The sequence below is a fragment of the Oxyura jamaicensis genome, chromosome 1 (genome assembly GCF_011077185.1).
Source record: "Oxyura jamaicensis isolate SHBP4307 breed ruddy duck chromosome 1, BPBGC_Ojam_1.0, whole genome shotgun sequence".
In the NCBI taxonomy this organism is placed as follows: Eukaryota; Metazoa; Chordata; class Aves; order Anseriformes; family Anatidae; genus Oxyura; species Oxyura jamaicensis.
In genome coordinates, this window is record NC_048893.1 from 148,945,431 (window position 1) to 148,968,975 (window position 23,545).

The 23,545-nt window shown below is 38.1% G+C and overlaps 1 protein-coding gene across 1 annotated transcript in view; it reads right to left on the reverse strand.

The window, feature by feature from the left end:
• Nucleotides 1-23,545, reverse strand: part of PCCA (propionyl-CoA carboxylase subunit alpha) — a 275,014-nt gene that overhangs the window by 114,656 nt on the left and 136,813 nt on the right. Inside the window, exon 17 of the mRNA XM_035318665.1 lies at nucleotides 17,859-17,961. Within this exon, the coding sequence (XP_035174556.1) occupies nucleotides 17,859-17,961 (103 nt within the window). The remainder of the gene's footprint in view (nucleotides 1-17,858; nucleotides 17,962-23,545) is intronic.

Here is a 23,545-nt window from a genome sequence, read left to right on the forward strand (position 1 = left end):
AAATTATAGTTCTGCACGTGTCATACAAAATAACCTCTACTAGCCTGTGTGCCAGCTATCAGACAAAGGGTGAATTACTCAATGATTATGTCAAAATGGTTATGTCAAAATGGTTTTACATTGCATTTTCTACATATTAAATTTAGATCAATAACAAACGCATAGTTATAGCCATGTACTACATCTGAATAGTGACCACTAGAAAAAATAAAATTACATGGGAGGTAAGCTTCAAAATAGAAAGCATTAGAAAGCAATAGAAAAAAATATTATGGAGTGAAGTTTGCTTTCATTCAAGAAATGCACATCTGGATGCTTCCTTTTCATTTAATAGAAGCCTTTTGGGGACTGACAAAAAGACCTGCAATGCAATGTCCACTGAAAACCTGCAGCACCTTCATCAGCGAATCCCAGATCAAGACTAAGTAATGAAATGGTTAAACCTAGGTCCTATAAATCCAGGGTGAATTTAGCTACCCAGATCCAAGTGTGTGGCTCAACCACCTTTTTGTCTCCATTTAACTGACAAGTAACCCTGCAGACAACCTGAGCTCACCCTGGCTTACTCTCTTTCACTTTGAAGATCTCAAAGCACGCAGGGCTCGGGGCCTGCAAACCACGTCACTCCGGCTCGCCTGCGTTACAGCTAGCTTTCCGACCAGCCTAGCAGGCGTCCGGGAACTTGGGGCTCCTCTGCCAACGTTGTCTCCATAGCCTTAAGGAGAAGAGATATGCTCTGACCATGCAGGCTAACATCAACAAATTCTAAACCTCTTGAAAAGTCTTTTATGGCTCTTAGTTTGAAATCTATGAGGAAAAGGAAATAGAATTTATGCTACTGCCCATCTTGCTATAGCAAATTCATGCTTGCAGTACATACACCCAGAGAATGAAAGTCTTGGGTTATCAACCTACCTCAGCCTATGAGGGCTGAAATCTACCTCTCATCTCCCAAGAGCAAGAAGCCAGTGTCCAGGCAGGCACCGGGGGAACTCACCATCCTGCCTTGCTGATGGAAGGACGGAATGAGAGAGACACAGAATCATCTAGGTTGGAAAAGACCTTCCAGATCATCGTGTCCAACCATCAGTTTGACCTACGGAGTTCCACCACTAACCCACATCCCTCAGTGCCACATCCACACATCTCTTAAATACCTTCGGGAATGGGGAGTCCACCACATCCCTGTGCAGCCTGTTCCAATGCTTGGCCAACCTCTGTTTGAAGACTGAGACAAAGGAAATACAGCTTTACAGCCTGATGATGCATCCCCCAGGACAAAGAGTTTTGGTACTTGGTCCTATTCCAGGCAAATTTTTATGCACTTTTCATTTAATGAACTGGATGAAACACAAAGCAATGCAGGGAGCTGCAAGTACAACCTGAGACCTCTCAATTTCAGAAGAGGGTCAGATTGCCCAGTCCTTCAACCATAGCATACCAGCATATGCCAGCATACCTTGAAAACTGCAAATAAATAAATGTACTTTATACCTGAAACTAACTTCCTCCTAAAACATGTCAGAACCTACTTTAGTATTTGGTTGCTCTTGAAAAAAGTAAACACCACAAGCATTAATGCTGGGTGAGATGTTGCTCATTCTCTCATTGCAAGTATTTGTGAGATGAGAAGCAAGGAAGCTTCAAATCTTGTGTGTAAGGAAGAGAGCAAAGGGAGCACTGTGGTTGAATTGACAGGACAAGGGTGAGAGAAGGGCATAATGAACTCCTTCCATACATTCTTTTCTGACCTGCCTTCCAAAGGGAAGTTACCAGAAGCAGTGGGGTCATGTACCATAAGAAAGGTGGAAAACCTGGCTCTAAGTCGTAAAGGCATTACTCAAATTATGTGTTCACAAACACATAGAAAAGTTGCTTATTTTCCATTTAATTTACAAGTCTGTGCTTTTGATTTGTTCTTTCAAACCATCTTTCCTAAATCAGCAGAACTATTTATGAAAAAAAGGAACTACTTGGAAGCAGGTGTTTTTAATAAGATCAGTCAGCAATATTGACTTGTGCTGAAAACTGCTATATAGAAAAGAAAAATCTAAAAATCCGCGTCATCAAAAAAAAAAGTTGGGGGCAATTTCTCCTCCATTAAAATATTTAATTCAACAATTGTGTTGCTGTCTAGAAAATACTGTTGCATTCTTTATTTTTAATAAGGGTTTGGAATTGCACACTCACAATAATAATACACTTCACAAGAGAAAAGGGACAAACGTCTTTTTTCCTGTACAATTTTTCCTGATTTTAATGAACAATAAAGTTTATTTTTCTTATTGTGCAACTATTTAGGAATAGTCTTACAATAATATCTCGCTTTCTTCTAATACTCAAAGAGCTTCAGAGCAACTTGCTGTGATGCAGTATGGAGGACCACAGCTCTTGTGTTAGCATCATCCAGTAGCAGTTACATCCTCCCATACAGTGTGATGGTACTGGGATGTAGCTGCTGGGCAGCCTGCTTCCTGCACCTCCATTCAAACAATGGCTGTGCCCAGTAATAATGTGCTATTTTTCACTTTGTGTTTTTAGAATATTACAGGTTTCCTGTGCATATTAAAAACTGAAAACAAGCAATTTCTAAACTACTAATATGAAACGGAGATGAAATAATTAAAAGATTATCTACTGATAGGTTTGATAAGATAAGAGTTACTCAGTTTTACATCTATGCACAAGGCAATTTTCCATACTTTTTTTTTTAAAAAAAAAAAAGACATCCGGGCAAATTCTGTGTTAGGCTTCCTGTCATCATCCAATAGAGAAATTGGCCTGTTAATTAATGTAGCCTACTAATTCTGAACTAAATTACTATCAACTGCTGTAAACGTGAATTCAAAACACATTTGCTACTTTAATCCATCATTCCTTTTCTCAGAATTCAAATTTCAGTTATTCACCTACTTTTGCACAAGAACTCTGTAGAGTGTGCAATCTCAGACGTAATCAAAACAACATACTGTGGGTGTGAAAACAGTGTTTTAGTCCTTGAAACAAATTACCCCAGTCATCTCCACCTACTAAGCTTTGATTCGCGCTGCAGAACAGACTGGGCATAGGAAGCAGATCCTTGCCTGACACGAGCTGGACAGAAGTGCGCATGGCTCAATACAGCCACAAATGGGCACACAGTGCACAGGACTAGACCAGAACTAATCTGAAGTCAAACACACATAGTGAGTATCTGCTCCTCAGCATGAACCAGAAATCCACTTTTACTGACCTTAATGACAGTTTATGCATCTGCTCTCCTCCAAAACCATAAGCTCTATATTTAGTTTGGTTATCAGCCCACAGTTAAACCAACACTTGTTTCCTAGATTCAGGCTCAAAACCCCCTTGTTCAGTGCAGCACTGCAGCACTTTTCAAAAGCTATTCTGCCAGTTTGGAAGACAAAATATTTATATTCAAATCAAATGTAAAGCTTTCATTTTAAGAAAACAAACAAACAAACAAAAACGCTTTAACATGCCAATGCTGTCCCTATCCTCCTGTTAAAAGATATCTTCTTTAACACATCACTCTTTTGCCAACTATGAGTAATTTACAAGGTTAATCCCCCCCAAAACACATTAACCTGTCTTTCGTATTCAGAGATGCACAGCTGCACCCACAGACTGTCATACCCACCATTACAGCCAGTAACATCTGACTGAAATGCAGTGTTTCTTTCAAGAATAAATGATATGTGGCCCAATACAGTGAAACCTGTCAGCACCTGCTCAATTTACTAAATCAAGAAGATCATGAGTGAGAGCTATTACAGTCAACGGACAGGGAAGATATCAGAATAAGGCCAGAATAAGGCCATCTCTGAGGAAATTTGGTAAAAACACTGAGGATAAGACCATCAACCTTCTAAAAGGCCCACAGGGAATACAGTGTGCAAACTAATGAAAAATTATAAATTATATTAAGCTAACAAACAAAACCCGTCTTCGAACCAAACTGAAAACGTCTTCTACAAAACACCACCTCCAAATAACCTTTTGAGGCTGTTATTAAAAACCATGCACAGACTTCTATTTTTCCCATATTTAGTGGTTTCATTTAGTTCTTTCACTACAGTCCCTTTTTAATCTGTCAGTCTACTAAAACCAGATTATATTGCCAGAAATATGGAATAGTTTTCTCTCTGTCACATTTTGTAATGCCTATGATTTGACTTAGCCCATCACATATGCAATACCTTGAAGGTCATTATTTAAAAAAAAGAAAGAATGCTACGAATTTTTTGTGCATCTTGGAAAACATAACACAGCAGGCTTCAGCATGATTTCCAAGAGCTCACCCATCACAGAGCTGACCACCTCCTGCAAAGCTGGTTGCTGCAGAGCCAAAAGAGTGCATCTAACAGCTTCAGCATCTCATGCCTGAAATCACTTTTGTAATACAGCTGTACCAATCATATTTGCTCTGTTGTGATTTCTTCTCCATGAGGCTTAATTCAGGAAATACGTGGGATAGACATTCAAGATGGTACACAATCCCAGAAAAGGATGATCAGATTTTCCCTTACTGGCCATCCTATATGCCGTACTGTAAGAACCTGTAGCCAACACGGAATTGCAACAATATACATAATTTAATATCATTAAATATGATTAAATTTAATTCAAAAATGTTTAAATGTTTAATTCAAAAATGTTTAAAGACATTTTATATCATTAAATATGATTAATATCATAAAATGATAATAATTTGCAACTATATTTTTCTGGAATCTTTACAAAAAGATACATCTTTAATGCATACATAAGAACTGGTGTTGGATGACAGCACAAGCATCAGCGACGCACTACCAGACCAAGGGCAAATCTGATCAGAGCATTTGGCTAGAGGTACTCAAGCCAGTGTCTGGCAGACAACATAACAGCTACTTCATCTACCTGGCATGTAAAAAAAATGTAATGCCTCATAGATTTTAAGCTTTGTTCTCTATTTCTTCTGCACTACATTCCTATTGAACAGATTAATGCCACTAATTCTGTTAACGTTGGAGAGAAAAAACAGAAGATGAAAAACCCCAAGAGTTCATTAAAAATTAAATTATATTAGATAACATAAAACATGCGTATCTTCAGTAAGTACTAATTCTTCACATCTAGACAAAGCATATAACAGAGCTCCAATGTCTCACGTTACCATCAATAGATCTTCTACTGCACCTTTAGCTACATCCTGAGTTTAAACCACTTGAGCTTTAGCCACCTGATATTAACCATTTATTTATAACCAATGAAGAGAAAGGTGCCTCTCCGCAAGGAGTTAGGCCTCAGACAGGCTGAACTACCTTTAGGTGACATCCATCTGTATTTATTACACTACTTAGGCATTATGAATCTGGGCCACAGAAACCCAGGCTCTAATTATTTAACAAAATCATATGCATTCAAAAGATAAATCTCTATTTCACTCCATATATTTTCATCCTTTTAATAGGACACCTGCTATTGTTCACCAATAAAGAGAAGAAAGCCAACAAGAAAAATGGTGTGCAGGTTTCCTAATTAGCTAAAGTTATGTGCAACAGATATGAATGAAAGAATTTCAGAATAAATGATTAGTTAAATTAGGGCTATTATTTGGACAAAAATAAGATCCTGGAAAAAATACTAAAGTATTTGTAATAGCTAATGCTTTAAGCTCAGTATTAACAAACAAAACTTTTGCTCACTAACTGTGCAGATGGGATGGACCCAAAGAGTGGCAGTAATACAACTGCACATAATGACTACCAGAAAGTGGGTTTTCTACTTAAGAGTCCTCTGTGTTTATCTGGGGAGAATCATACCCAAGATAGCATGGGAACACAAAACTAGACATATTGGGAGGACCAAATTTCCATCTAGTCTAGTATTCAGTGATCCACAGCAGATAAATAAGGTATAAGAAGGACGAGGATCTAGCCACGCTCCTCCAATACACTTACCCAGAAGTTCACTCTCCTTCCTTGCCTTTTGCAAAGACAACTAGTACTAATCAAGGTAGTTTGGCAATTTGCAAATCAAAGAAATAAATTTCCAAAATAACAAACATTTTTCACATACTATATAGTGAGATATGTATATCTTAAATAAATTTGTATGGGGTATATATATAGACATGGTACATATATACTTTGTGTTGTGTATGTATATTTTATATAGTATAGAAGACACTTCTTTAAACAAATTTTCTTACAAATCAAATTATTATTTAGTTAAAATGATTACACAGTTTTAAGAGATAGCACTTTTTTTCTCTAAACTGGTATGTAAAACTGTATAGAATAAGAATGTTTGGAGAAAAATGCAAACAACCATTTGCAAACAACTCGTCTGTTTCTTCTGACACAGAGGAAACAGACACATCTTACAGAAAATGTAAGGTAAAATTGTTGCACAAATATGACGTGGCATACACTACTTAGCTGGTTTTGATCCAGTGTAGCCATGCCCCCTGCTATCTCACAGACATTTATGTGCAATGCTACCAGTAATCAGTAAAGGAACAAGTTAATGCAAGGGAAGAACCAAAATACTTTTAAAATGCACATCCAGAAGCAGTGACTGGCAGCTGAGAGCAGATGTCGTAGGAAGATGTTCAGCAACAGTTCTCAGAACTTCTTCAATTCCAGCCCTTCCTTTGTGCTGTCCTGCACCTGTACACAATGACAGCCACTTTCCCTCTAAGCCCATATCCAACATAGTTTTTCTAAAATGCAAAACACCTTCTGGGCTATCCTGTTTGAGACCTGCCGACCCTGCCAGCTTTACAGGCATGGCAATTTCTCACAGCTTTTCTAAATCCAACTTTTCTAAGGCAGAACAGCAGAAAGGCGATCAGCTCTCGCTGCCCCTGGCTTCTGTGAAGGCACGTGTGAGTTACTGAAAGCTGAGGAGGTTGAAGAGATGAGAGCTGTGGAATGGTGCTGCAGTGCCTGGTGTAAGGAGACGCAGGCTTAAGTAGCCATAAAACTTCCACGATTTTGGAAAAAAAATCACTAAAACAGAGATTCACTCTATTCACTCAGAAGGGTTCAGTTAAGACAGGTGTTAAGACTTAAGAAAAGTAAGCCTGTACAATGCAATGTCTGAGATCAAAGAGTGGAAAAATCACAGCTAACAGAGGAGTAAGGTGGACCTAATGTTAGTAAACATCTTAAAATGACTGATTTGTTCAAGGATATGGGTAAATGAAAAAAGGATTTACTGCACTCTGGGGTGTGGGGGAAATGTAGAATTTAGAAAAGAAGTGCTGCCACTCGTTCAAGGCAATGAACAGAGGAAAGCTGTTGGTTTACAGCATCTCCCTCATCAAAGAGCCATAAGAGTTGGGTACAGCCAGATGAAAACCTGGCTTTAGATTTCAGTGCCTGATAGAAAAACGAGCAGCAGAACCTAGAGAAAATTAATACTGTGTGATCAAGGTGTGTCCTAACCACCACCCAGGGCAGAGCGAGGAGCCCCGGAACCACGTACCTCAACACTGGAGTAAAAGAAGCTTGAAGCCCAGGGAGGATAAAATTGAACAGACATTCCAGATTTTTAAAAAAGTTGTTTGTTTTGTTTTGGTTTTTGTTTTGCAATACAAGTAGCAAGACTTAATTTTATGAACCACCACAGAGAGGACAGGACGAAGACATGTCACCTCTTTCTAAATCAATGGGTAAACATCCCTGGTTTCAAAAGAACCAGGTTCTGCACTGCTCTTTCCTGCCCAGTCTTTCTCACACTCCAGGCTTTGAAGATACATGTTAAAGGGAAGCCAAAGCCAAAACAAACTCCAATTACACAAAGAAGTAAACCACTAAAGAACCATCTGTGAAATATGTTAAAGACGTGCTCATAATCACAAAAGAAAAAGTCATTCAGGCAGTCTAAATGCACATCCAGGCCTTTGAATACTTATTATGAGCCAGCAGAAGACAGAATATTTTTCATTTAAGGCACCATCTATCCATCTATGTCAAGTATGTCATCTGAAATATTATGGCATACTCAAGTAGTTTTTAAGAGCCACCACAACATCAGGTTACGAAGAGAAGAATACAACCTATGTAACACAGAACAGAAAGGGCTACCTCAAATATAGACAGCCTATCAGCAGATGATTTTGAGCTGTGCAGGACATCAAACTCAACTTCTTGACTGCACATAATAGCACAATTAGCACTGTTACCTCTCAAACACTTTTCCCATTACAATTAGACAAACCTTCACAGTCATGGAGCAACAAATGGACCTGTGATCCTACTTACGAAAATACATATAAATAAAAGTGAAAAATACTTGGGTTTTGTTTGTTTTTTGTTGTTGTTGTTGTTTTTTGGGGGGAGGGAGGTTGTGTTTGTGTTTTTTTTAATATATATACATATATTATTTTTTTAAGATACCTCTTGATAATTTACTATCAGGAAATGCCTTATCAAAAAAGAGAAGAGCGAGCTCTCAGGACTTCTGAGGGAAACGCAGGACTCATTTTTCTCCTGAAAATGTTTCTTCATACATGCACACACACTAAAACTATGCAAAAGTGACCTGACTCCGTAAAAACTGAAACGAAAAAAGCCTTAGCTCAATCTTACACATTTGCACTTTTAATCTTACCCTTAAACAAGACTGAATCAAGCATAACTGCATGGAAGGTCAGCTTCTATACTGGCATATCAAATTTCAAGCCAACAGCTCTTTTATTTAAAATATGTTAGATAAAAAGGTAATATGCTCTCTGTAAGAGTTCCCTGGAGGTTAGAAGAACCAATAAATTAACTGTTACCATATGTTTGGCTCCTTTTGGCAAAATTCAGTAACAAAACACTGCCAAACCACTTTTGGCAGGTAATAATATTTGGTAGCTTATAGCACAACTTGGGAAAAAAGGAAACTGGACAGAAAGCTTGGAAATTAATAGAAAGAACTGCATTGTATAGTTAGCTGTATGCTGTTGAAAAAAAAATCTAACAGTCAACTTTATGGGTCTGATCTCTAATAAGCAGCTGCCTCTTCAAAAGAGAGCTGTATCAAATGCAAACTCAAACAGTCCAGCTAATACAGTCACGATATTTTCCTTTAAAAAAAAGCCAGATACGTAGGATTTATTTTGCAAACAAAAAGCTCTGTAAAATTAGCATTTCATTGTTAAAATGCTTATTATTAGTGCTTTCATTATAGTGGGCTTATTTCATCATAAATGAGTAGAGTTTGACCTTATTTACAACACTGTGAGTTCTTACATTTCTCTTGTTAAAACTAAATACATATTTTTCACATCTTTTATACCTACATGATTAAGAATAGAACGTGACAAATAAAAAGCCTTTAACACTATACCTCTAATTATAATTAAAGACATAGGATGTAAAATCCTGGGCCTTTTAAAAACATCTATGAAAGATTTGATTAAGATTCCAGCCAAACAGGTGGAAGCAAACCTATACCAAGGCAAGCAGGACTTGCTCTGTAAGGTCACAGTTAGATGACATCAATGCTTTTTCACATATGAAAATGTCTGTTTAATGCTATTTTTGTAACCATCTACAGTGAAGTACTCCAAATCCATCATTATTCTCATTTCCAATAAGATGGATACAGCCCGTTGTTAATGCCATAAACATGCGTTTTGTATTTATCAATTGCATCATCCCATTAAATTCTATTTTTTATGCAATAAATCACTTGCTATTCAGTCAGTAATAGCAGTTCACTTGCTATTGCGGTTCTATACACATATCTGGCAAACAGTTTCAAGCAGACTGACAGGTATAGGCCAGACATTTCACTTCTTAAAGTCATGTTGTTGCATAGTTAATCCCATATTTGCATTATTTCAATGCATATTTGCATTGCCTACAAGCACTTACAGGTAAGAGCAATCCTAAAGCACAGGTCTAAAGATCATACTATAAGCTTCTGGAAGGTTTTCCAGAAGAAAAATATTTTTGCCATCCTACAGATGCTTGTCTCATTCATCCATTTGGGATTTGACTAATAATCTTCTCATTACTGTATTCATCTTCTGCTCTTTTATTTTTTTATTTTAAATAAGGCAATTTCTATGAAGACTTGACACTGAAATCAGAGACTTCATTACCCTGCAAAATATATCCACAGTTCAAAGTATTTAAGAGGGTTAAACAAAATGCAAACATTTAATGCAACATTAAGCATGTGAAATAAAAACTTGATTGCCTAAAGAAAGCATGCTATGCTGTTACCCTGGTGACAGGTTAAAAAAGGATTGTGAGCTGAATGGCTGTATGATATGAAATTAAAATGTTTCACATTGAACAATCCAAAATGAATTGGGAAAGGTTAGAGCAGAGGAGAGAGAAATCAATTCTCCAATGGCAATGGTGAATGGAAGTGAAGTCTGAATAGGATTTGCCAGTGGGGTGCAACAGCTGCCAAATATCCTGCAGCCAAAGAATTACAATAATACTGATGAAGTGTGCAAGAGCTTTTGGAATCATTGCAGGGAACAGAGAAATACTCCTACAATAATGAGGCCATTCTGTGTCCCATCCCACTTTTGCAGTTAAATCAAAGGAAAAAGAAATGGTTGAAAATTGTAATACCCAATAACAAAGGTATAAATGAATTATCTATCCCTTCAATCAATATCTCATATTTAAGTACAGCCTTTGTGAATCATGAATGAAGCAAGCATGCTAAAGAATGGACAAATCAAGACACATACATGTAAAAGTATGCAGACAATATTGAACGAGAGAGACTTTTTCTTCCCATATTATTTTCTTGATAAAATTTCTACTGCAACAGCATCCAGAATATGCTATACACTACACAAACAAACAGCAGGACACAGCCAATGCTCCAAGGAACTTAACAAGGTAAGGTCCTGATGTTTGTGCTTATCTTTTTTATGTTATTAATCCTATGAAAGAAACACGAATAGCACTTCTCATATGAAAACACAGTTATACATACATTTTTCACTGAGCTTAGAGTCCCCCAAAGCGAAGAAAACCTTTGCCCTTACATTAAAAAAAAATCCAACACAATTTCATTTCTGCCCTTAGAAACTTCAAATAAATCGTACAGATGAAGAGAAAAACCTATGCTCAAAATAGCTGTAAAATGACTGGTGAGCACGTGGTGATTAGCACACAACTTGTTAGTTCTACAGCTTCGTGTTTACACTTTTTACACAAATACTAAGGAATGAGTTTAGGAGGTGTAAGCCTGCATGAAAGGAAAGAATTGTTAGGCTTAAAAAAGGGGATCAGAGTAAAGGTAAGACCAAGAGATCTTGTGGTAAAGTGAGGATCTTGGAAAGAAGTCATAAGCAAACCATGGATGAGGAAAGGGCCAAGTCACATACGTTCAAGTTTCAACATTAACTGAGTGGTAGCCACAGAAGCTATGACACTCCTATATTAGCTGCTGTTTTCCCTGCAGACAAGGTGAAAATAAATCACAATAAACACGGGGACTTAGCCAGGTCCATTTACTTCGGTGACCGACCTTCCCACCAGCAATCACCTAAGCAAGATGTGTGCTGCCTGCTGCCTGAACATCTTCCCAGAAGATGTTCAGTGAGGTCCAAACTTCATAATGATTATCTTCATTATTATTTCATAATGATTATCAACTCTAAAGATTGAGCAAGCATGAACTGCTGAGTGCCCAGAACACCTTTTTTTTTCCCCATAAATGAAATATGGATAATAAGCTATGAAAAGCTCCCAGAACAAACCATTCTGTTTCTGGAATATATGTTCACACAGAGCAATAGCTCCACTTTCAAACTACTATATAAAATACCAGATATTACTCACACTATCAATTCTGGTGTCATTAATTTAATCTAAAGAAAGAAAAAAAAGATACATACCTTCTGGAGTAGTCATAAATGCTCCATTTATGCTGAATTTCACTCTACTCCAACTTTTACATTTTACATAAAAGTTCACTTCCACCGGCTAAAAACACCTGCTTCATACATTTACATCTAATTGTTTGTCTCTAACACATGCAATCCTCTTTCTGTAATATGCAAATGAACAGCATAGAAGGGTAAATAATACCAGATTTTAAAGACGGACAGAATACTATATAGGGCGGTGGTTTTAGCACTGATTAAGCAAGATTACAAAGAAAAAAAAATACTATATTATTACTGAGAGGCCAAAAGAATAAGATTAAGTAACACCTGAAGGGAAAAGGTAGGGGTGTGACCACATGAAGACCCCATTACAAACAAGGATTTCTCACACACAGAGAATGGATTCTTAGTACCTTGCTAGTATACAGGGAACAAAAAAATACACCGTGGAATTACGGTCTGAAGCTGCAGCAGTTACATAAGTATATTGAGGGTTTTCAAAGGCATAGCAGTAAATCATGAAAAGAATGCCTGACTTCTTAACCAGGGGACCAGAAGAGTAAGGATAAGACAGTGTTATTTTCATGAGCTAAGGATGACTGCGTAACTCCAAAGTAAGGGAATTAAAGAAAGCCACAATTGGGTTGGACTTAGTCATCCTTACCAAATGAAAACAAAGCATTTTAGCTTTATATCACACAAGAGGGTATTTGTAGGGTAACGCAAAGTATAAATATTTAGCTGTACTTGCAATAACTGTTCATGTTATTACTGTGGTCGGGGGGGGGGGGAGCGGAATCACATAGTGTAACTGATACAATTCAGTGGTGCCTGTGCTGCAGCTCACTCTCCTTCCAAGTGGCCGGTTTGGATGACTCTAGTAAATTTTCCTGACATCATCAATGTAACATAACCTTATTTTGTGCTGCTCCAGCAGTGCCGGAGAGCCAGAAAGCTCTCCTATCGAGCAGCTGACCATTCTTCCATATGGGGAAACCCTAGGCTGGCAAAGAGCTGGCTGCGTCCCAGGCTCCAGCAGGATAATAGGTGTAGTCTATGTGAAAGCAAGCATGAGAGGGGTCCTGGGCTCCATTGCTCTCCAAACAGCTCACTAGCTGCCATAAACCATAAAATGGCAAGGCAAATCAGGTATATGAACCATTGTTACTATGCACAGATGAGGATTTACATCAATATATCTGTTTCGAATCAACCTAGACACAATCCTACAAAAGCTCATGAAATAAAATGCTAAACGTAACTGTTTCTGTTCTTGCTCTTCACCAATCAGAACTTGTGAAAAGCCAATGAAAAGACAAGCCAGCATTTTTGGATTAAACCAAAATTTTACTTGTCTCTTAACTACAGTTTCTCACAAATACACCTACCATTCCTGTGAAAGTATTCTTTTATGCTTGGAAAATATCATCCATTCTAGGTCTCAACATACTTTATAAAACCTGATAAATAAATATTTACAAGACCCTAATTATACAGCAAGGCATTAAGGCCATTTTGTCTTTTGGTAAACTGAGGCCCAGCCCAACTGACTTCTCTAAGGCCCCACAAGAACAGTTAGGAGTTTAACTCAAGGCTCCCCAGTCTCAGTCTTCTGTGCTGAACAGGCGAGCAAGAAAAACCTTTAGTTATTTGCTAGCAATGTAAAACATTTCCCAATGTGTTACTGTCTTTTTGCATGTAGTATCAGGTAATGTGGGCATGCAGCCTCACTGTTTTTTTCCAAGTCATAAATGATGAAAGGGTAAAACCCATAGAAAAATCAGGAAAATACACTTAGCTGCCAACACAAGCAACACATAGGAAGTGCTGCAGGCAATTGGGTTTAGAAGTATAAACATCACATTAGTAGACCCATGAGATAGCATGATGTAGCCACACCTGGAGAGTCACTCTCCTAGTCCCCTCCCAACCCACTAATGAAAACAAGTCTGAAGCCAAAATGTGAAGATTCAACTGTACAACATCATTTTTGGTCTCAAAGGCTAACTACATCAAACAGACAGAAAATAAGCTGGATCCACTTCAGCCAAAATATGTTTCCACTTGAAACAAGATCAAATTCTGTCTAGAAGACCTTGGGATTTTACTAGACGCTGTAAATCTGTTCAGCAGCTGTGGGTGGCACCAGCTTCACAACAAACTGGACTATGGAACAAGTAGGAAAAGTCCTCGGTAAAGTAACTGAAAGCTGAACAATGAAATAATCATCTATCATTCATAGCTGTTTCCTGGAGGAAACATGTGCCTCTATTATCTGGATATCACAGTGAAATATTCACATTAGTAGTATCTGGCTCACAAAATACCAAGCATTTTTATTAGCTAATTATCTTCCAAATACAAAACAAAACCAAATGCTCAACAACCCATTTCCCAGGAAAAATGGTTAAATAACAAGCAGTTAAATTAAATTAAAAAAAAAAAAAAAAGTTCTAAGTATCAAATTGCATAACAAACGTAAATGTCTGAATTTCTTTAACTATGAGCACGCACAGGTCCCCAGCAGCTGTTCTAGCTAAGGGTTGGTAAATTAATACTACAAGACCATTGAGGGCAGGGATACATAGTAATGCAGACAGTGGAAACTCACCTGTGGGTGCTCCACCCAAATTATAATGCCATTCACTCTGACACAGGAAAGGCAAACTGGTGCTCAGCTCAAGGCCTGCATTAACCTCGATGCCACACAAACTGCTCCAACAAAGAATCCCATTACAGAGGTCACACCTAATTGAAACCAGTGGAACAAAGTTGGGTGTTTGATCTTAATGAGGCAAAAACCCAAGGAATTGTCCAATTCCTTGCCAAGCAGAGGAGCAGGCTGGGACAGTGAATCCGTAATCTGGCTCAGCTCCATTTCATATGAGTACAGTCCCAGTAGCCCTGCTAGCAAAAGGTGGAGTTTCTGTGAAGACTGCCAAGCGTGGTTCTGTCTATCCATCTGACTAGAATAACAATCCTGAGCTTGGGCTGAATAAATCATGGGGAAAAAAGGGAACTCTAAATACCCCTGCAGTTGTAAAAGAATGCATGCTACACATATGGCTCCCAAAAGGGGAAAAAAAAAGCCACAAATGAAAACCAAAAGATAATCATATAACTCAAATTCAGCAGAAAACTGTCTATCCGGTAGCTGTGCCAAGTTCAGAAGAAATAATGCATGATTTCAAAATAGTAATGTTCAGTGTAATTCCTAGCACAAAAATTCCTCATGATTGCTTTCAGTGTATGCAAAAGAAAAAAAAAAAGCCAGGGCACTGAAACTCTGAAGATGATCATCAACATATTTGTGTAGTTTTCCAGACGGTCAGGAGAATGTTATGGATCAAATTTGGAATACGTAGTCTAAATTCACTTACATTCTCCAACATGGATTTAAAATTCACACAGACTCCAAACATCCAATTCTCCCACAGTGAACTGCATCCAAGATTACAACCGGCTTTTTTGATTTGCTGCCAGTAGGACAGGTTCCTACTATATACTTTTTATTTATTAAAATTTTTCAAACAGATTGCAGGCACAGCAATAAAGATGTGCTTTTTATGGCCACAATCCTGTTCCTAAAAAGTGCCCATGACATGGAACACCTTCAAAAACAAGTCAGGCGCAGCTTGGCCACATTAAGGACATGCCGTGAGGGACCCTTGATGGGGCTGCAGTAACTTCTTTGCTCCACAGTATTCAGTCCCCTCTAGAGGGAGTCCACTAGCTGCTCTAAGGAGTGGAGCCTGCTGTCCAGGAAACGGTACAATCCTTTGACCTCGTTCTGCTTTTGTTTCTTTGACTTGTCTCTGACGGAGCTACATGATTTGAAGGAAAGGGGATCCTTACCAGTTTTGATTTTCTTCAGATGTTACTTACCGGTAAGCCTTTTCACGTTACCTTGTCCTTACTTGGCCTCAGACAGGCAGCTTTACTGTCATTAGAACAAGTAGACTTAACAATGTATGTGGATTGAAACAATGACCTATCCACTAAGAACCACACTCAGCCCCCACTTTGAGAAAATTCTAATGCTCAGCTTCTGAAGGATTCCTTCCAGATCTGTATATACTACAACAGACAGAAAGGACTGTCCTGAGGAAACTGAGCTGAACATAGGTACCTGGCAAGAGAAAGTGATATCCCCTGTACTAAAACATTTGTTAGCTCCACCATTTGAAACCTGAAAGAGCAGATCTTAATCTAGTCTTATCAAGGGAAAACTTCACGTGGTCAGACTCTACTGCCTTCTCTTTTCATGCTAGAGGAATACATATGAGGGAGTTAGGTTACAAGAACTTCAATAGGAAGCTACTTTGTCTTCAAAGCAGGAGAGTATTTGTTTCCCTGATACGTCATAAAATGAGAAGAACGGCTGTGCCGGATTGCTCAAATAAGTATTTTGTTTACATATTTGACAGTATGGTTTAAGTAGTTGAGTATGTCTTTTCTATTAAGATACATAGACACCTAGTAATAAAAGAAAAAATTTGCATTAGAAATAAAACATTAAAAGATTCTTGAAAAGTTGGACTCCTTTTCTCATTATCAAGAAGATGTTACCAGAAAAAAAATAAAAATAAAAAATCCCAAAGCAGAGCAAGGTATACAACAGCAGGTTGAGAATCATTAAGTCAACAATTCCTATACTTAAAATTAAGTAGTAATGAATCCTTTACTCCTCTATAGCACTAACAGACTACTTAACTTCCTATGCTGACCAGTAAAAACTACAGTCAAAGCTCCTCTTCATTCTTCCTCATTCACTTTTTAGCTGAGGAACAGTGGCATTAGCGTATCTGTTGTTCTCCTTATGCCATTTTCTTTGGAGGATACAACTTGTGGAATGAAGTAAGAAGGTGCTTAACTTTCCCCTATAGGTGCATAAGGCAAGCAATGACCTAGCCCTACATATGCTATGTATTACAAAGCTGTTATGCTTGCTCTAAGTGTCTTTTTTTTTTTTTTTTTTTTTTTTTAACACCATATGGTACTATTTATCTTTGTGGGTACAAATAAAAATAAAGACTTCTTGAAACCACATTTCATTTATCCCTGACCACTGTAAAATCAGTAATAGAATACACTGTCAAACCACTGGCATGGAATGTGAATAATGTCTGTCCTGCATTCTGACTCTGTCTGTCTGCATCTCTCACAGACATACACATGCAACTGCGTTAAAGAATTTAACTTAAGAAACAAAGAGGCATTTGAAGTTCACATTTGCTATAGGCAATTGTTGGAAACACCAGCTACCCAAATGAGATTAATAAATTACGTTGTTTTAATAGAAGGTCTCAAGGCATTGACAAAGGCTTCAGCTTACAATGATGGGCAAGAGGAGACGATGAAAGCTAGAAGCATCCTAGGAGGAAAGCATACTGTTCCAAAAAGCCAAAGAACTGAATTACTATTTTGACAGACACTACTGCACTGGCTTGCCAAATAACAGTACTATACAGGTTACTAACTGCTGCTATCCAAATGAATGAAAAACCAAAAGAACAAAGAAGCAGGGGAACAACAGCAAGGTGCTGCGTACTCCAGTATTTACAAGTCAAAAAGTGTTTTCAGAATCAGACCCTAAACTATTAAGCTTCTTCATCAAGGTAGCAAATTACTCATGAATCCACAATATTTTAAAGCTCTGTAGCTGAATATTCATATTATCCCAAAGTGCTTAGATCGCTTCAAATGGACACATGGGAAATTTGTGATGCTCAATTTGTGGTTAGTTACTAATGTAGCAACATTTTGCATTAATGAAACTCCTGATGTGCATTAATTACTGTACTGGCTTGTAACACATTTTTGTGCCTATTAGCTTGCTAATATGTAGAATAAAAATAATTGTGTGTGACTTGTGCGAGTAGGGAAATGTAAGCACCAGCTCATTTGAATTTAGAAAAAACAGACTATATTAAGAAACCATGCAGTTTCTCACCAGTGCATAAGAAGATGCCATTAACAAAATGCATCAGCACATCTGAGTTCCTAGAAACAAACTTACCTTGGAGTCCCTAGAAATCGCTGTGATCTCAGTTGTTCAGCCACATATAAAGAAGCTGCTGTTGCCAGAAGTTCCCTTCTTTCAAGATCTGTCAACTTGTGCCCTAGTTTTCAAAAATCAGTTAAAAAAAATTAGATACTGCAGACCAGCATAGACACAGACACAAAAAGTAACAGCTACCAGAGAAGACACTACTCAGTCCTCACAGATTAAACCTACATTTTCCCCTAAATTAAGATGAGGCTCAGCATAGCAGACGCTCTGAGTTTCAAAGTTGAAATTGCATGTTTTCATACAGATCAGCCCTACTGCTAACACGGGTATCTCTGTTGAAAACAATTTGACAACTGAAAGAAAAAAAATTGAACGACGCTGCAGCATCTTGTTTTCATTACTGAAATGTCACTGGTTGACATATTGTGCCTCATGCTGGTAAGGAATCCATCTGTACATTAGAACTTATTCAAAATATACAGCATTCTTTCTCAGTACCTTATCTTACCAAGGCTACAGATTTTCTGAGCAAAAGGGATAAGGACAACTCCAGAAATAAATGTGGATGAAACTGATTGTCCTGTAGTGTCATTTGTGACATCATTATTTTGTGACTAATGGCATACTTGGCACTTCATAAGCAGAAAACAGCTCAAAGTACCCTGCAACTTAAAGGCAGGTAAGCGAATAAAGGTTTGGACAAAAAGGTATGAACCAAAGTGACAGGAAGGTTGTGTGTTTTGTATTTTTTTTCCTATCCTGGTCAGTGAAAGTCAATTCGAAATTTGGTCATCCTGATAAAAAGAGAGAGCATAGTGCCAGAACTTTGTCCTTCCCATGTTTAGGTCAGAGACTGTGCAATACAGGTTTGGTATGAGAAGCTGGCAAATAGGTGGACAAGACTGGTGTCACCAGAGAAGAAAGGCAGTCAGAACTGATGTGAGAGCAAGTCAAAGGGCAAGTAAAGTAACCAGCCCATACGGGGGTGACAGGAAGTTAAAGTTGGCACAGAAGAGGACAAGAAGTGCGGAGATGAATTGTCATGGAGAAAAAGCAGCAAACTATTCTCAGGAGAGAAATTTTGCACAGATGAAAGCCATGAGTGTTTCAAAAGCCAGAGAGGAGGATAATGCAATAATTCAAGATAAAAAAAAAGATGACGGTAAGACTGAAAGATGTAGCTGAACTCAGTTACAACAGAACTCTCAAAGTGCTTCATGCAGCTGCTGTCTGCCTCAGTAGACCTTCATGTATAGATATCACAGCAAATGCCATCATCTATGTCAAGTACAGACTGCACATGAAAGGCTGGGGAAGGAGGTGGGGATGGGGTTCAGAAGGCTCTACCTGCCTAGGCAGCTCTGCCCAGTGAAGCATATTTGCTTCCAGTCATGCAGCAGAGACAATTGCCCTCTTCATCCCTACACTCCCATCACCTCAGCTCTGCTGCAGGTAACGTTAACTCACATTCCCTGGTGCTGGTTATTAGGGAGTGACAATATCTATCAGCAGCATAAGGCTAGCACAATCTTCAATTAAATACAGAATGGAGACCTCTGAAAACGATGAGAACAGACTTTACAGCAACAAGTGCAAGAGCAGTTTCAAAACAGGATGTTTTCTGCACAGGACTCATCATTATTTGACTGGTCACATTAATTATGGATAGGTAAAGATGCTGCTTAGAGCTCACCTCGGCAACGCAATCAAGCTAAGATGATGGAAACACCCTCATTACAGTTCCAGTTTGCAGTACAAAGGAGCTGTCACAGGCCAAAAAAATGTATATTTAGAAATAATAAGAGTCAGCATATCTGCATCTATTTATTTTTAATTTAGCCCATATTAACATATTTTGGCTAAAGATTAATGCAACTCCCTTTGCTCAGTGTTTATTATTTTCTATCTGCCTTGAAATGGAAACTGTCTTCGCTAACACACACATGCAGAAAGAAAAATCCTGAAAGGTTGAGGAACTGGCTTGATCTTTCTTTTGAGGAACAAACTTGATCTTTCTTTTGCTGGTTACTAGAAAAATTAATTGTAGAGTGAAAGTCAAAAAACACTAAACTTCTGTACCATTTAGATGTGTTTTTGTATATAAATATATATATACACACACATAAACCCTATATAACTGCAACAAGCATCCACTGTCTGGCTCTGAGGTGTGCTAGTTTTCCAATTTTCCCAGTAGTTTGCACACAGAAAAGAAGCTGAGATTTTTTTTCCAGAAGACTGTATTTCTAAAACTGGTATTTACATTTTATAGATAGATAGATAGATATATCAGCCCAACAAGAGTTCAGATACCTCAGGTAAAGATATATCAGGAAATCTCTCCTAAAACCTTTGCTTTTCAGTCATCATGCCTAACACCCCTGAAAAGTCTGTGACCAAAACTGTATGTTCTCATCTGCTCCAACAAACACTGGTAGCATCAACTGAGACACGAGAACAAGGTAAAATTAGAGAAATCCCAATGTGAGGGTTTCATTGCATGACTTCATCTTGGATGAGATCAATAACTGCTTTTGCACGTGTTGTGCTGCAAAAACTGTGTTCTCCTTGTATCTTCAATAAAGATCAAATTCCAAACAGCAAACAAATGTCAATAATTTGAAACAGGTTAACAACCGATCAAGAACTACATTCACCTCTTCATTATCACTGATGTGAAAAAAATGTTTATCCTCTTTCTGTATTTGTCACAATCTGCATTAGTTGTGGCACATAGTTGGCAAGCGGAAAGCCAGTCATCACTGTGGTGTCCGACGTGGGCAAGCTGTATTGATTTTCCCAAGTCTCGGAGATAACTCAAATGTTAACAAAATTCAGTTTTGGTCTTCGGCTCTTTGGTGGTGAAGATACAATCGTACCACAGAACATCCTTAGCATAACTTTGGAGACATACCTCAGAAGTTTGCCTGAAGGTTGCTTCCTACAGATGGCAATTTACCATTATTACCCAAGAAATCCTGGTGTCAGTACTACCTTAGTTTTCTGAACACCAGCCCCATTCCCCTTGCCTTTTGCTCTTGCTATGCTTAGCAGGATTTTAAATGGTTTTGAAGTTAAATTATTTATTACATTACTATATCTGGAAATAAATCGATGTTCCAGATCGTGATACCTTTGTTTCACCTCAGGTATTATTTTAGCTTACAAGCTAGCCCTCAGGACTTCAACTGGATGTCTTGAAGCATAAGTTAATATTCATCATCAATAAAGACATAATAACACAGCCTTTCATGTTCACTATGCAGAAGATCGATCTGAAAAGTTACAAAGGTACTTCTGAGGCATTTTTCCAAGAGCTACCTTGATTGGAAGCAAAATGAGTGGAGCAAAGGCTCCCCAGCTTCCAATACGGGAAGTTCTATCACTGCCCTTTCCAACCCTCCTTACTGCATACGGGACTCCTGGCCTGTACTGAGATTTCATCTCCACCATAAAATGTAAATTAGCTTCCAGATCTCTCTCCACCACCTGGGATATACTTCTGCACTCTCGGTATCACTGAGCTGAATTATATAATGTCAACGTAAAACACAATTAATGGCTATAAAACTAAGCCACAATTAAAGGAATGGAAGCACTGTTGTTCCTGTTACTGAAAACTAGATCATATGCATCTTTTACTACTAAACAGCAGAACCCTGATCAGAAAGAAGACAGGGAAAAAGTATTTCTCTCTCATTTCCCTGATGTTATGATTGCTTAAATCAATATTATCACAGTATCCCCCAAGCTGAGTCAAAAAGGTTCATGCAATTACTTTACATAACCAACTTCAAATTAAATTACATAAAAGGTCATTTTTCCCATAACAGTCTCATTTGCATTTTGTCCTAGAAATGTGTTTCCTCCTATCAATTACAGAAAAAAAAAAAGAAAAAAAAAAAAGAAAAAAAAAAAACACCAAGCCCTGGTTATGTACCCAGGCCTGTTACTTAATAGTTGAAAAGTGACTTTTCTGATAGAGAAGAATAAAAATTAAAAGCAAAATGGCTAAGATAGAAAGTACACCATACAATTCAAATCCACACCAATGCAGACAGCGCTGGTATCATATTTAGGATGTTTTTGCTTCAGTTTTCCCCCAGTGGATTTTGAAGTTGGCATTAGATATTGAAATTACAAATAACATGTATACTGAGTAGGCTGAGGCAGAAAACAAAAGCTGGATGTTACTAAAGGTTTTGATTTCTTCTGAAATTGAGATGAGCTTTGTTCCACCCAAAAGTGGTCATGGAAAAATACAGACAACATTGTCAGCATATGCAATCCCAAAACATTCAGAATAGAGAAGAAGTATGTCTCTCACAGAGCTGGTGGGACTGATTGCTAGAGCATACTGTTTTGAAGTACAAAGTTATTACTGACAAACCAATAAAGGTTCATGATTTCACCTGGCATAGAGAAGTCAACTATGCTATCTGTCAGCACAATTTTTATAATCCAGTAGCTTCATAAAATGGAGACAAAGATTCAATTCTAGTGTAGAGAGCATACACAGAAGTAACAGCAACTATACTCTCTCTTTTAATAGTAACACAGCCAGAGAAGCGTCATTCCCCCATCCTACTAATAACAATTTAAATGATATCTGAAGTCCCAATTCACCTAAAAGTGCTTTTATGGAATCACTGAGGCTGAAAGGGATCTTGGGGGGTCTCAAGTCCAAGCAGTGTCCATCTGTCTCCTGACCGTGCACTCTCAACATCAGATTCAGAGCAGGTGGCTCAGAGGTTTGTGCAATCAAGTCTTGAAAATCTCCAAGGATGGAGATTCCATAACCTTTCTAGGCAAGTCATCCCAATGATTAATTATCCTTAGAATGAATTTTTGTTTCCTTATATCCAGGCGGAACCTCCCACGCTTCAATTTATGACCACTGACTCTCACTCTACTGCTGTGCACCTCACTGAAGAGTCCAGCTCCATCATCTCGGGAAGCCCCTCAGAGATACTGGAAGGCTGCCATTAGGTTCACCCTAAGCTTTCTTGTTTCTAGTCTAAATAAACCTGATTCTACCAGCCTCTCCTCATCAGTCTCCTCATGACTTTCTACTAAATTCAGATTTATTGACATTTTTCATATACATGTGAGAGGGGTAAAACTGTACAAAATATTCCAGAGGTGATTTAACGAGTGCTGAGTGAAGTGGAATAATCGTTTCCTCCAATCCAATTATGACAAACACCACATACCTAAAAGCCTTCACTTCACACACACTCTAGAGCCAATACACCCTTACAGGAGAGAGAAATAACCTTCCTTTTTTTTTTTTCCCCCTTCTGTCTTAGAATCAGGTAACAAAGGAATGTCCATCAAGAATTCTGCTCTTCCTCTCCACCAAATGAGACAAACATGCGACAAGATGGGAAGATAAAGGGCTCTTCCTTTTGTTCCCTGTGTTCTGGTATGGGTTTTGCAATAATCTCTTGGAAAATTCCCCCATTTCCCACTTGCACCGGATGTCTTTCCCAAAGGGATTGACAAAGCATTTGAGACATCATTCAATAACCAGGAAGAGTTAACCATTAAAAAAAATATATCTCAATCATCAAAATTATCCAGGAAAAGAGAGATTTTAACCGTGAAACAGAGTGAACCACAAAGAATGATCCCATGCATAGGGTAGTAAGGTAAGGATCCATAGGTTTAATTTAGTCTTTATCAAAGACTCC